This window comes from Hippopotamus amphibius, chromosome 1, assembly GCF_030028045.1.
Source record: "Hippopotamus amphibius kiboko isolate mHipAmp2 chromosome 1, mHipAmp2.hap2, whole genome shotgun sequence".
In the NCBI taxonomy this organism is placed as follows: Eukaryota; Metazoa; Chordata; class Mammalia; order Artiodactyla; family Hippopotamidae; genus Hippopotamus; species Hippopotamus amphibius.
This window is the reverse complement of record NC_080186.1, coordinates 95,743,238-95,757,572: the sequence shown is the minus strand read 5'-3', so window position 1 is coordinate 95,757,572 and position 14,335 is coordinate 95,743,238. Positions and strand designations below refer to the sequence as shown.

Below are 14,335 nucleotides of genomic sequence, written 5' to 3'. Positions count from 1 at the left end.
TCCAAGTGTATTTTTCTAGGGAATGTAAATGTAGCCTGTGACTGTTAGAAGGGGCATAGAGCTGCAAGTTTGTCCAGCAAGAACCTTTATAGTTAAAAGGGCAAAGCACGTCGCCCTCAGTTCCTGACAGGAAGCTTGTGTAGGTCACAGATGGTAGGAGAGCAGGTGGAAACAGCATCGTGGAAGCCACTCCCTCTCGCCTATTGAGTTTGCTCTAAATTTACTAATGAGTCTCAGTTACTTTGGACTAATTGGTGCAACCAAAGGAGGAGATGTCGCCAGACTGGGGTCCGCCAGGAGCAACTCCCCAGCCTGCAGACTCTATCGCTGGGAGTGCAGAGTTGAGAGGAGTGGAATGATGTTTTGGTGAAAATGCTGATATTTGTCCAAGAACTTAAAGCAAGGGGAGGAGGAGGAAAAAATATCCCCAGAAGGGCTACATTCTTGGCTCCTTCATGGCAAATGCTTGAAGCACTGTTTATTCAAATATATAATAACAAGCACCAGAAAACAACATGCAACATTATCCCCCCACCCCTGATCTGCAATCCCAGAAGGAGGACACCAACGACCATGATAGTGGAGGGAACTCATGTTCAAGAAAGGTCCTAGGTGGGCACCCTGACAGGGTCAGAGTTTATTAGGGCAAGGGGCAAGTGCCCTGCCTGTTGGCCTCCTGCAGCAGCTGGAGAAACCAGCATCTTCTCCTACCTCGGGCCCCACTAGACAAAGTGGGGATGCCAGTCCTGGTTGGAGGGGACATGAGTCCTATGAGGACAGCCCTGCCTTCAGCATTTGACCCAGCCCAGCCCTTTGAAGGTAATGAGGTGAAGTAGCCTTTCTTCTTAGGGTGGCCATGGAGAGAGAGGCCATAGCCTAAATCAAGGCTCTTCTGGCTGAGAACAAGCCAGCCTCCTGAAGAGGAGAAAGAGCCTTCTCTGCTCTAGGGAGAGTCCTGGGCTAGGAGTCCTTGGCAGGAGTGCATATCCCCCCCCCCCCCTTTCCCTAGCTGAAGGGCCAACTAATAACTTAGGCCCCCAAATGAGAACACTTTATCCATCACATTTCAGATAAATTATAAATATGTACACAGAACCCAAACACAGTTCCAGTAGAAGCTGCTCACAGACCCTCACAGGGGCCAGCTTGGAGAAAAATGAAGGTCACCCCTTTGTTCTCTGTGTCTCTGGAGCTATAGGCAAAACTGTCACCCCTTGTCCTTGAGTAATCATGGGGACAGCTCAGGACAGAAAGAGGTTCAGACTTAGAAACACCCTCATCCCCATCTCCTATCTTCCCTCCTCAAATCCCTTCCCCCAAATCTAAAAAACAAAACACCTAATTTTTCACTGAAGGACTCTGGAGCATTTGAAAATGTAAATCTCAAACTCCCCTGTCAAATGGGGAAACTCTGACCCAAAGAAGAAATGATTGGCCCGAAGTCAAAGGTCCTGCTGCCTGGGTACCCCAGTAATGCACACGTTACTCTGGAGGGTGCTGAGGGAGGTGAGGAGGTTGGAGGGGTTGACTCAGTCCTGAGGAGAGACTGGCACAGGGCACATTCACCTTTGGGATGATAAATGGGCTAATTGGCACTGGATTGGAAAATGGCTGGATTCTGCCTTCTTCTTTCTTCCGTGGGCAGGCCTATGGCCAGGGCAGACGGAAGTGTTTTGAGCTGGATGGGAGACAGATGGCCCTTATCCAGTCAGCACTGACTCTTGGGCCCTAGGGTCCAGAGAGGGACTGAGGAGGTGTCAGGAAGAGGAGACATGCCAAAGACAAATATGGAACTGGGTCCCGAAGTGAAGAAGCACCAATGGCATCAGCCTGCCCTGGACTGGGGTGGGGGGTGGGGGTAGAGCCTGGAACAAATGAGGAAGCGGGGGAGGAACAGAGGGCAAAGGGAGAGGGTGTGTTCGTTCATAAAGGTGAGAAGGGGAAGTATGCCAGAGAAGGAGCAGGGCGGGAGGAAAATTGAGCAGAGAGTGAGGAAGAAATGGGCCCATCCATCCATGTCCTGGGGCTCTGGGGCAACTTAGACTCATGATGGTCTTTTCTTACCCTTCCAAAGCCCCTATCTGGCCCCACAGGAATGAAAGGAAGGCCTGGACAGACTTCAAAAAGGATCTTGAATGCCTCAGACCCAAGAGGCTGGGGAAGGGAGATGGACAGAGAGGTGGAAGGTGGGGAGGGCTGAAATGGAGATGCTCCTAGACCCCTAATCTTGTGTCCCAAGTGTGGGACCAAGCCCAAGAAGGAGGACAGGGAGGAAGGTAAGGAATTTCTAGGGCATGTGTGAGTTTAGAGTGTTGGTGGAAATGCCCCAGCCTGGAGGGGTGGGAGGACTAAGGGAATAGAAAAAAACTGATTTCCCAGCAAGTTTCCTGGCTTCTGTTTCTCGAAGTTGCAATTTATCTGCTCCCCACCAAATGCAGTCTTGACCTGTTGGGACCCTCTGAAAGGCTGTTTTCTAGACTAGTCAATCTCATGGGTTCCCATGTGATGGGTTCTGTGCACAAACGGAGGCCAGAGGAGACAGTGGGGAGCATACTGAGCTCAGGCTGATTGGAAGTCAGTGCAGACATGGGGCCTTGATGACAGCCACTGAAGAGGGGTCACTAAACCACTGGTGGGCCCTCCATGCAAGGGAGCAGGGAGAAGGCTGCCAGCCAATTTCCCCTCCTCCCACTTTTATTGAAGCTGGACAGACTGATAGAAGTGGCAGCTAGGAACCAGTCTCAGGTCTCCTGCCCCCAACCCTTGCCTGCAGCAGAGGCTGGTTCTCAGAGGCTGTGAGGGCACACGTAAGACCCCAAGTAAGATGCCTGGGTCCAGGCAGTAGACAAGAAGCACTGAGCTCCTGCCATCCAGGGCTCCAGCAAGAGGAGGGATAGGAAGCCACTGGGAGGGCTACCCAGGTTTCCGACAGCTGATGCCTGCCCATCCGGTGAAGATGTCTCAAAGCTCAAAGTCCAGAATAATGGGGGAGGGGAGCTGGAGGAGGAAGAGGGAGGTCCTGGAAGCCGGAGGTGGTTGAAGAGGTGCTGTCCTGTTCGGGAGGGAGTAGCCAGGTGGGGGCTGCTTACTGCTTCTCCACCGCTCCCTGCTCAGCTGCGCTCTCCTCGCTGGCACCCTGGCCCTGGTCCTGGCCCTGCCCATGCCACGGGGTCTCCTTGAACACAAACCAGCAGTTCCCGGCCCACAGGAAGAAGTTGATAAAGCCGAAGAGCTGCAAAAGACATCAGGGGTAGGGGTTGTGAGAACAGGAACAAGGGCATCGTGGGAACAGGGAGGGGGAGTAGCTGTGTGTTGGTGGGGGAGGCACAGAGGGCTAGAAAGACTAAAAGAGAACTAGATGTAGAGTCAGGGTTTAAGGCCATCACCCACTAAGAGGTCCTCTGGTGAAAGTGTCTAGCTCTGTCCACCGTATGCACCCAAGTTGTGGCTTGGTCGCTGGGAGAATCTGGCTCCTGGAGTGTGGAGCACAGTGCAAAGTATAACAAGGAGCAAGGGCTCTAGTGGCGCTTCCCACAGCAGCCGCAGGCCCTGTTCCAAGAGCCCTCTCAGAAGGGTAGGTGCGGCCAGAGCTGTCCAAGGTGCTCCTTCCCTAGGGCAGCAACCCACCAGCTTTCTCCAAATATTTATTCAAAATATTTAAAAATCTATCAGCAGGAAGTATTTAGGGGGAAGTGTACTGATATCTGCAGTTAACTTTGAAATGCATTAAAAATAAGATGGATTGATAGATGAAGAGAGGCAGATAGATACTTGATAAAGCAAGTCTAGTAAAATGTTAATGGTATAGTCTAGCTGATGAGTGCGTGGGTGCTCATTGTAAAGTTCTTTCAACTTCACTGTATGTGTGAACATTTTTACAGTAAAATGTTGATGGGAGTGAGGGGGATAAAAACCTATCAGCAGGGTTCCAGCAAGGTTTCGAAGTCTCCCTGGCGTGCCAGCCATTAAACCTTTCAGTTGCTGGGCCTTGGGGAGGTTCAGGCCATTTTCAGGGCTCGTCTAAGGTAGCTGGGATGACAGGGAGCATTTGCAAAGCTTGAGACCTCAGCTATTTACCAACTGATATGGAGATTTTTCGGTGTTCTAACAACTGAGGTGGCCAAACGCATGCATACCAGCTAGACCCACCACTGCCCAAAACCCTTTTCCAGCCTGGAGGCCTGAGTGACAGTGAGCCCCTTCTCACTCACTCTGGGTCTGCTCCCAGCTCTGAGCCCAGCCACAGCCCTATGCTCCCCCTTCACGTGCTCACGTGTGTATACACACACAGAAGGTAAAGAGGCAGGAGGAGTGGGAGGCAGTCACAGAGAGCACACCTGGAGGTGCGAGAAGAGAGGGAGATGAGAGGCAGAGGGCAGAAGGAGGAAGGCACAGAAGGCTGAGCGGCTCTCGGGTTCCCCCTTCCCAAATGTCCCTCAGGGTCAGCCAGGGGCCAGCAGCCAGCATTAGGCACAGGGGAAGCACTGGCTGCCAGTGCCAGGGACACCAGCTGTGGGGATACCCTCTCTGTTCCTCTCAGACCCTGCTGTGACTGGTCTGGGCAGCTGGGAGCGTGCTGCCTCCCCCAGACTCCCTCAGTGGCCACAGGTCTCACCACGGAGATGTTGGCCAGTCCCATGGAGGGCGTGGCCCCGGCACTGCACACCGCCTCCTCCCCGTGGCACACGGACATGGCTGCGGTCAGGCTGGATGGTCGTGTGGCTCCCTTGACGTCGGTCAGGCCCTTGCCCCAGGCAGCTGCAGCTACCAGCCAGAAGAAGGTGAAGGAGACAGTCACACAGAAGTCCTGGGGCGGCCAGAGGGACAGGAAATACAATCAGAAAGGCCCCTATGATTCCATACTTCTTTCCCTCTTGCCATAATGCACTGGGATCCTGGGATCCCAGGACAGCTGCCTCTTCCCATCTTACCCAACACCTAGAGCTTCAGGGAGCTCAGATCATCCTGGGGAATCTGCCACCACGAGAATCCTGCCAGCTAGGGCTACCCCTGCCCCTGCCCTCAGAACTGAGGTCAGGTAACAACGTGCTAGGCATCTGTGGGTCAGTGTCATCCCTACACCCAGGTGGCCTAAACTTGCCACTGTCCCCACCCCCAGACTTTCCTTGGATCACCACTGCTCAGTTACAGCTGGGGCAGAGTGAGGGCAGACTGCAGGAGATAAATGGGGTCCCCTAAGGCACCCTTTCCACCTTGCATGCCTGGAATAAGGAGAAAGCAAAGGGGAAATAATATTAATAATACTCAGCACTTATGGAGCCTAACTCTATACCAGATATTTTACATGCATGTTCATTTTATCCTTCCAAAACACTATTAGGTCATCATTATTTTATTCCCATTTTATAGCTGAGGAAACTAAGATTTAGCGAGGTGAAGTAAATTGTCAAGAGCACACAGTTATTAATGGACAGTGCTGGGATTTGAACCCAAGCAATCTGACTTCAGAGCCTGCTTCTTGAAGCTACTGTGGCTCCTGTGAGTACAGCAAGTGATGGGAGGTTGGTGGACACAGAGTCCTGGGATATGGGCCTTCCACTGGCCCGAGGACCTGTGACAGCCCCAGCACCCGAAGGGACCAACAGGAAAGAGCGGGCAGGGAGACTAAGGAGGTTCACATCCAAGTGTCAGGGACCCGGGAAAGCCACCACGTTTGTCCTCCGCCTGGGAATGTGCGTCTCCTCAGTGTCTCCACCCCATCCTTCCTGGCTGTGCCCACTCACCACCAGCGGGAAGCGCCTGTTCTCTGTGTAGAGGTTGTGGAAACGCAAGTAGACAACGAGCGCAGCTATGGTGTAGAAGAAGGAAAAGATGCCCAGGGTCACGAAGAACTCGGCGGGGGCAGAGAAGTCCCCCATGAGGTGCATGGTCTTGGAGGTGGATTCCTCATCGCAGAGGGGCATCTCATACTGGACCCGGTTCAACCTGCAGGTGGAACGGAGCCCTGAGCTCAGGGTGTCCTTCTCCCTGTGGAGGCAGCAGCCTCTCCCTGCCCCAGGAGCAGTCCTGCACTAGTCCTCGCCCAAGGACTCTTACCGAGCCAAGAAAGGGGCATGTAGGGAGGAAAGTTTCTGGAGGGAACCTTATAGTCGAGACAGGAATTCCTCTGGAATTCTGGTCAAACCCTACCTCCTACTCAGCCACCACCCCCATACTCATCCACCCTGCCCAGATACGGTGACCCTATATTTTCAAGTATCTCCAGGACCCTTTAGGTCATAACCACCATATATATAGTTCATCTATTTCTGGTAGCCAAACCATCAGGGAAATCAGCTTCATTCTGTCGCTGGGAAAGCACAGGTTCACAGTGGCCAAGTTAAGATTAGAATCACTCATTCTCAGGCTTTATTTAGGTCCCCCAATGAGACGACGTTGGACAAAATCAAGAGAGAAAAAACAAACACCCTATTATGAACAAGAGACAGCTAATCTAACTTGGCTGCTGCTACTAGAAATTTCTGAAGAGGTGAGCCCTGTCCCCATTCCCCTCTGAACACTTGGGGTCTCCCTTCTCTAAGCTCCCAAATACACAGGAAAGAGTATTCTCTTCCATCTCCTGGTCAAGGTGTGCCTCCTTGTATTCTGGTGGTACGGGTGAGCATCCCTCATTGGCTCTTTACGATCTGAGTACCGGCAAGCTTCCTTACCTTCAAGGCAGAGAGGAGGCTGCTGAGGGTCGGTCGAAGAGACCTGCCCAACTTGACCAGACTCCTATAAGCCTCCGCCCCACACTGCATGGGTTCTATCTGTAGGAGCTGTTGTTACCTGCTATTGGTTATCCATGGACTGGAACATTATTATAACAAGGATCTATTTGAGTTTCCCTTGTATTTTTCTCTGGCCAGTGTGTCTGAAATTCCTAAAGGGCAGGAAGGACCCAAGCCTTGTAATTCTATGGGAAACTGGAGGGACACACAACAAAAGGTCTTTAGGTTTCTGGAGGAGAAATAGACCAAGCAGATCCTGCCAATCCCGTGAGAGAGGCGGTGTGGGGTCAGAATTAACTCCTGCTCACCTGAAGGGATAGCCGAACGAAACAATGATGGCGCTCACATCCTTGGCTTCGTTGTTGCAGAGAACCGTTGCTCCTGTCTCCCCGCTGTAGGAGCCGCAGGACCCGAAGGCGAAAATAGCAAAGAGCTGAGGGAGAGTGAAGCCCCTTTGAGCATCAGAAGGTCTCAACGGGCCAAGGTCTATCCCTCCAGAACCACCTTCTGACTCTCAGCCGGTGCAGATACGGGGAGGGGCCAGGAGTCCCTTTAATCAAGTCCCTCCTGGCCAGGGACCCATGGTATCCCTTGGTCTCCCAGCCTCAGGGTGCTGTGTTCACTGCATAGGGTGCTGGACCGAATAGCCAAGCGAATAAGGTTGACTTTGACAGGTATAGACGAAGAGGGAGAAGTGGGCAGTTTCCAGGTCTCCCCATTGGATGCAGCATTGGAGACCACAGGTGGCCTCCTTAAAATGATGATTAACACAAAGCAATTTAGGCCTTGGCAACTTCTATCTCAAAGTTGGACTTGAATCTCCTCCCCAAGGGAGATGCACCCTAGAAATAGATTCCCCTGCGCCAACCTAGATCAGGCATACATGGAATTCTTTCCATTTCTCCACTGAAGCCATCATTGACTTTTGTCATTACCTTCTTGCTAACTTCCGATGGCTTCCTGCCTGAGCGGAGGTATAGCTGGAGGGGACAACTTCTCCCTAGTTTTCCAAGGCCAAGGGGGCAGGGGCCGGGCTGCTGTCCCATGGGACTGCTGGCTAGCTCCTCTTCCTCCAAAGGCACCTTTCCTTTGGCAACAGTGCCGGCCAAGTCGATGCTGGCAGTCCTGGCTGAAGCCCAGAGAAAAGTATCCTCCACTTGCCTTACCAGCCTCTGCTGTTTCCCCAGTGGTGTTTCCCTTCGTAATCTTTTGATGCTGCCATTTCTCAGTGTTAAGAACCAGCGGCGTTTCAGATCACGTGGATTGTTTTCCTCTTCACCTTCCATCACATTCTGCTAAACCTCCTGTCTTGGGTGAAATGAAATTCCCTCATCCTATGATTTTCTAATTTCTTTCTGAGGATACACACTTTGGTTAGAAAAGGAGGTGAGAAATTGGAATCTCGGATCCTCCCACAACATCTGTTCAGGCCCCATTTCCTGTGCACTTACCATTGGCTTGTGCATGATATAGTCATTTGTATTTAGCAGTGAGCTTATTCCGTTAATTGCTCCTGTTTTGTACGTTTCTTTGTGATTCAGTATCTTGGATATTAAGCACCTAGAAGACAGCTAATTCACATCCCAGTCCTGCATCCAGGGTTTATAGAATAGAGGTGTGTGCACATTATTTTGCTAATGCTTGAAAGCATTGTGGAGTGAAAAGAGACCTGATTCAGGAGTCTGGAAATCCGGGTCCTAGTCCTGGCCCTGTCACTAACGAGCTGGGTAACCTCTAATAAGTAAGTCATTCTGCTCTCCGCGTCTCAGTTGCCTCATCTGTAAAATGAGGGGTTTGGAGCAGGTAATCCAAAGGCCTGTTCCAACTCTGTGATTCTCTCACTCTTTGAGGGTATGGCTATTAGTGTGCTCTTGGCTGGGCTGGCCAGCAGCTGTGCTCTGTCCCTGGGTGGTGTCCGGTGCCACTGCCCCGCCTTGCATCGCCTGGCCTGGCAGGACTTCTCCGTGCTGTAGCCATTGACCCCTCTCTAAAGGTCACAATGGGTACCTCTCTGTTTGTAGGAGGTTAGTTCCAACAAGTGAGAATTGTCTCCATCTTAAAAATCATCCAGGACAGGAGACAGTACAACCTTTCCCTGATGCCTGAATCACCTCCTGATCTGACACATTTCAGGGGCCACAGTGGAGCCCTGTTTGCTCATCTTCTTGCCAGAAATGGAGAGAAGTTACTCAAAGCCTCTGCATCATCACCCCTTACATACTCCGAGTTGCCTCCCTGGCATAACAGTGGAACTTCTCTAGCTCGTCCTCGTGAGAATTCTAATCTTCTCTCAGCTCTGTGGTTCTCTGATTCCACTTGGAAGTTTCTTTGCTCCTCTTAGCTTCTGGTGTCCAGAACTGGACATAATTAAGGCGTCACATTGTAGGAAGGGTGGACAGTTGGATATATTTTTACTGTTGGCAGCTAGTCAGTGAATGGCTCTGTATAGGCTCCCCCTAAAGTAAGTACTCCTAACTTGGGGCAATGAACAGCTAGTTATAGAGCCTTCTTTTTACCAGCACTCTCTTGACTGGCACTCTACCATCTACGGAAGGATGTCATTTACTGAGCATCTACTGTGTACCAGGCATTGTTCTAGGCAATACGATTTATCAGTGAACAAAAGAGAAAAAAATCTCTGTCTTCATGGGGCTCCGGCTCTAGAGCTGCACTATCCGCAATGGTAGCCACAAGCCAAGTGTGGCTGTTTACATTTAAATCACTTAAAATTAAATGACATTTAAAATTCAGGTGCTCAGGCACACTGGCCACATTTCAAGTGCTCACTAGCCACATGTGACTAGCAGGTTCCATACTGGACAAGAGAGATCGTAGAGCTTTTCCGTCATTGTAGAAAGTTTTGCTATGTCCAGATGACGACCTTGAGGTTCTGAAGATCCGGAATCCTGCTTTATGATTCCTCTGAGCAAAACACACCCACAGTAACTTTAGTATTAACTGTATTCTCTTCTATTCTGATTCTTTGAAAGTCAGGAGTCTCTAAGCACCTTACGTAACTTTATTAACCAGAATATATGATTAAATCTGAATATAACACAGTCAGATAACAAATGACAGTTTGCTATGTAAGTGAACGGATGGAGGACTCTCAGGAAAATCTCACAGGTTCACAGAGTGGCAGAGCAAAAAGCATCTCAGAGATTATCAAGTGCAATAGTCTCTTTTCATAGAGGTGGAAACTGAAGTCCCAAAAGATTAAGTGACTTTCCCAAGGTCACATTTAGCCAATGTGAGAGCCAGGCTTAGAATTCACAACTCCTGATTCCCAGTTCAGCGCTCTTTCTACGTCATCCATTCATTAATCAACAAAGAGTTATCGAGCACCTACTTTGTGCCAGGTGCTGCAGAATCCAAGATGAATAAGACCTGGTGCCTGCTCTCAAGAGTTTGCATCCAGAAAGGAGAGAGTCATGCTCAAATCAAAAAACAAAACCCTGCATCACAGTTATTAAGGCTGGAAAAGGAGATCTCTACTATGTGCAGAAAGGATTGCAAAGAGGGGGGAATTAGCTCTGCACCTGGGATGCAGGAGCAGAGGAAGACACGCTTTTCTAGCCCCCTCCACCTTTCTGTACCAGATATGCTTTTTTCCTTAACTGTGCCAGGTGACTGAGCCACAGGGAAGAGTGGGGAAGAACAGAAACCACCCCTGTCACCAAGCACAAGGCTCTGAGCCAAACAAGCTGGTCATAAAGAACAGGAGCCAGGAAGAGACAGAGACCCTGAGACAAGGGGCATTTCCAGAGCTCTGGTACCAACCAGCCTTCCTCCTCGTGGACCTGCATTGCTGGGAACAGCAATGGTCATACATTACCATCCTCCTCCTCCTCTTCCTCTTCCTTCCTCCTCCTCCCTCTGCATCTCTTTTGTAAAGATGTCAGAATAACCTTGCTAGCTTAAGGATGAGGCTCCACTTTGGTGCTGACTTGCTATTTTGGTGATAATCCTTTGTCAGTCCTGAGAACACTAACATTTCCACTTAGTGCAGGGCACAAGAAGACAAGTTCTGCCCCAAATCCTGTTCCCACAATCATCTCATTGGTTTTTATGGACACTGATGGTATGCTTTCAAATTCCCCACATTTACTGAAATACCTTATTCTCATTACAGAGACCTCAGGGCCAAATAAGTGACTTTGGCACCTCAAAGGTGAATTATTGATCAAGGGCACGCCCAGTTAAAGATAATATGACATTATCAGAACAGCGACTGAGTAATCCAGGAGACTCATACCTTACTCTCAATGTGAGGATTTGGCAGTGACTTCTGAATAATCTCACCAAAGGACAAGTCTAGCTGACAGTATGGATAAGGCGGAAAGCTGGGGAAAAGGAGAGGTTTGGGAACCAACACTTGCTGAATACCTCCTGGACTGACAGGCTCACCATGGTCTTCCTGAATGCTCCAAGCTCCTGTAATCCTCCCAGTAGAGCACAAGAGATAGATCTTACCCTCATTTACAGATAAGAAACTGAGACCCATGAAGATTTCATCACTTACCCTAGGTTCCATAGCTAGAAAGCAGAGAAAAACTAGTTCTCCAATACTTGATATATGCCCATGTTATTTTCCTAGCTTAGTGTGGACTTAGTGAGACCCCAGAACTGGAACTGAGGTAAGATTAGTTAATTTTTAAATTTTAAAAAGATACTCCAAGCCAAGCTCCGCACTAATAAAAGAATAACATTACTTTTATCTCACCAGGATTCCAGTAAAACCTTTGCTTTTCGGTAATAGTGACAACAAAGTTTTCAATGATCATTACAATAACTGCAAGCTTTGTGTGTGGTTTCCCCCCCTTTTCCAGACAAGAGTATTTGATCCCTCCAAGCAGGAAATATGCAAAAAGTCCCAAATGGCATTTTCACTGTCATGTTGGTGCTGGTTCCTGGTGCTGTTTCCTGTGTTCACCTGCAGAGACTCAGGGCAAGTGAAACTCACTCTGAATTCAGGCTACCAGGACAGCAGTGAAAGCAAATCATGTCTCTTTATGATGCTACCCTTCAAATGAAGGCTGAGTTCAAAGCCTAGCCCTGAACTCCTGAATTGAGTATTATGAGAGAAAGGCATAACTTCCTCGCTGAGAAGTTGAGGATCTTAAAAGTCAAACAGGTCTTAATTCTTAGGGATCAGAACTGACCGTGGGAGGAGGCTAGGCATCACTTTGTGCAGCCTTATAGAGACGTTGTGGATATTGGTTGGGAGAGGGTTGGGAAAAGGATAGAAAGGTTGAAGAAGAAAGCTTTTCAGAATACACCCCCTCCCCAACCCCAGCCCCATGGAGGATGATCCCATGGTCTAATAATCTCACTGTTTCCCTCATCCCTTGACAGCCTTTCTCAAACTTCTCTTAGATCCATTTGTCTAGTTTAATGATAAAATTGTACCCTTACATTTCTGGTTCTGCTCCTCTGGACGGCTCATAATGGCTCCCTAGTTCTGGATGGCAGACACATGGAGTCTTAATATCACTCTTCAATGGCCCCCTCAGGTACCCAAGAGGTGGATCATGGCAGGGAAGTCGGGGGAGGTGAAAGAGCGCAGTCAGCAATTGTTCCAACTGCTCTTGAGGCAGCAGGCAGAGTGGAAAGTCCCTATCGGGTCCCAGAGTTTGCATTTGGGAGCTCCCCAGGCTGGCCTGTAGCCCCAGTCGGGGTCTCAGATATCCAGAGGTAACCCCAAATGCACTATTACCCCCAAATTCCAGATCTGATGATTCTCATCCAGAGGACGATTTAAGAATCGGTGATACAGTGCTAACTCCTGTCTCCAGTGAGTTAAAAGCCCTTTAGAACTCAATCCTCCTCAGGATTAATGGTTACTTATTCCCTAGCTGAGTTTTGTGCTGGAAGCACATTAATTAAGTTATTCACACACCATTTGGTGTGTGGATTGTCTAACTTAAATCTCTTCTGTGATAGCGAACTAAATGCTCCCAACAAGTCTTTATGATTTGAAAGAGTGACTGCACCTGTCCACACTCCTAACTTATATCCAGGAAGCCTTGGGCACTGGGGAGGACAGAGAACATGCTAATGTCTCAAAGTGCTAGTGAGGCAGGAGAAGATGGTGTTTCCCCCATTCCACTACAGGGGAAATTGAGGCCCTGGGTAAATGATTTCTTCAAGGTCACAGGGTAAGTCTAATCAAGGAAAATGTTCTAGCAGAAAGGGACCCTAGGGTCTGATCAACATTTGATTAATCAGGAAACTGAAGTCCAAAGAAGAAATTTGTCCAAAGTCAAGTAGGTAGAAAAGGCAGGTCCAGGTCTGGAATCCAGGGCCCCAGCTTTCCAGCTCAATGTTCTATCTTATTCTACAAGCCATATTTTGGCTGATTTTTATTCTATCTTTTTTTCCTTTTATTTAATCCTAGAGCCATGAACTCCATTCATTCATTCATCCACTCCCTCACTCAGTTACAGGAAGGCAGATTACTCTAGTGACCTTAACAGGGCACCCGCCAGCCAGGACCCTGTCCCTTGAGTCCACCTCCTGGATCAGTCAGGTCCTGGTGGATTTGTGGACAGGATGGCTTCCATCGCCTGCCTCCTTCCCTCCTCTGCCCTCCGCAGCTTTCCTCGTCCCCCTTGTCCTCTTCCCCCCTCCCGCCACCGAGGAGTGGTATGTGCAGGATCAGAGTTCTGGAAAGGTTACACCCGGGTCCTCTCGCCCGGGTGAAATGTGAGCGCCCTGGGCAAAGGCTCCTTGCACATAGAAGGACCGAATCCGGGACTCCGCATGCCTCGTTCCTCAGCCTCCTGCCACCAAGTGCTGGAGAAGCAGCCCCAGCCCGCCCCTCCCCCGCCCACCTGTCGCCGCCCCCCACCCTTCCGCCGGGGCCGGCCGCAGCACCTCCCCGCCCCCAACTCCGGCCACATTGCTTCGGGTCAGCGTCACAGCCCCGGCTCCCGAAATAGCCCTCGGCTGGGGCAGCGACTCACCCACTGGAGAACTTTGATGAAGCCCAGCGGCTCCTCCAGCCGCCGCCAGCGCAGCCCCACGAGCAGGCGATCCACCTGCGGAGACAGGGCCGGGCCGGGGTCAGGGCGGTGGGGGACCCGGGAAAGCGCTGGCCCATTTCCTCCCACTCACACCTGGGAATAAGGTGTGACACCCCGGTGGAGAAGAGGTGGCGAGAGAGCAGCCGCAGGGGCGTGCGGGGAGTACCTGCTGGCGCGGCGACTTGTCCGCCGTGCGGCTGGAGCTCTCGGTCGAGGACATGCCGGCGCAGCGGGGCCGGGGCGCGGCGCGGGGGCTGCGGGGACCGCGGTGGGGCTGGGGGCTGCTGACCCGCGGCGGGGGGAGCGGGCGGGACCGAAGCGCGAGCGGCCGTCGGCGGCCCGGGATCCAGGCTGGCTGGCTGGGTCGCGGGGGCGCTGCCGCTCGCGCTCGCGCTCGCCGAGGCCGCGGCCGCCGCGCTGCCCCGCCGGCTGCAGAAAACCCCCGAGTCCAATTCAAACTTCTGTCAAACTCGCGAACGAACTTGGCCGCAGAGTCACGTGGCGTGCGCTCGCGAACCCTCCTCCCGCCCCCTTAGCTCCCGGGTCCCTGCCCGCAGGGCGCCTTAAAGGGACCCGCGG

The 14,335-nt window shown here is 51.0% G+C and overlaps 1 protein-coding gene across 1 annotated transcript; it reads right to left on the bottom strand.

The window, feature by feature from the left end:
- Positions 1–1,896: 1,896 nt before the first annotated feature.
- SYPL2 (synaptophysin like 2) lies at positions 1,897–13,976 on the bottom strand. Its single transcript, XM_057700366.1, has 6 exons — positions 13,923–13,976; positions 13,697–13,771; positions 7,040–7,164; positions 5,745–5,946; positions 4,616–4,807; positions 1,897–3,232 (listed from the first exon to the last, which is right to left on the bottom strand). The coding sequence occupies exons 1-6, from the start codon at positions 13,974–13,976 to the stop codon at positions 3,086–3,088; spliced, it is 795 nt and encodes a 264-aa protein (XP_057556349.1). The 3' UTR covers positions 1,897–3,085.
- Between the last annotated feature and the right edge of the window lie 359 nt (positions 13,977–14,335).

Excerpts from the sequence above, each read along its gene's own strand:
- SYPL2 (XM_057700366.1), bottom strand. The coding sequence starts at position 13,976 with ATGTCCTCGACCGAGAGCTCCAGCCGCACGGCGGACAAGTCGCCGCGC. Across the intron at positions 7,165-13,696 it reads TCATCAAAGTTCTCCAGTGG|CTCTTTGCTATTTTCGCCTT; the intron begins GTGAGTCGCTGC and ends ACTCTCCCTCAG. Across the intron at positions 4,808-5,744 it reads ACAGGCGCTTCCCGCTGGTG|GACTTCTGTGTGACTGTCTC; the intron begins GTGAGTGGGCAC and ends TGGCCGCCCCAG.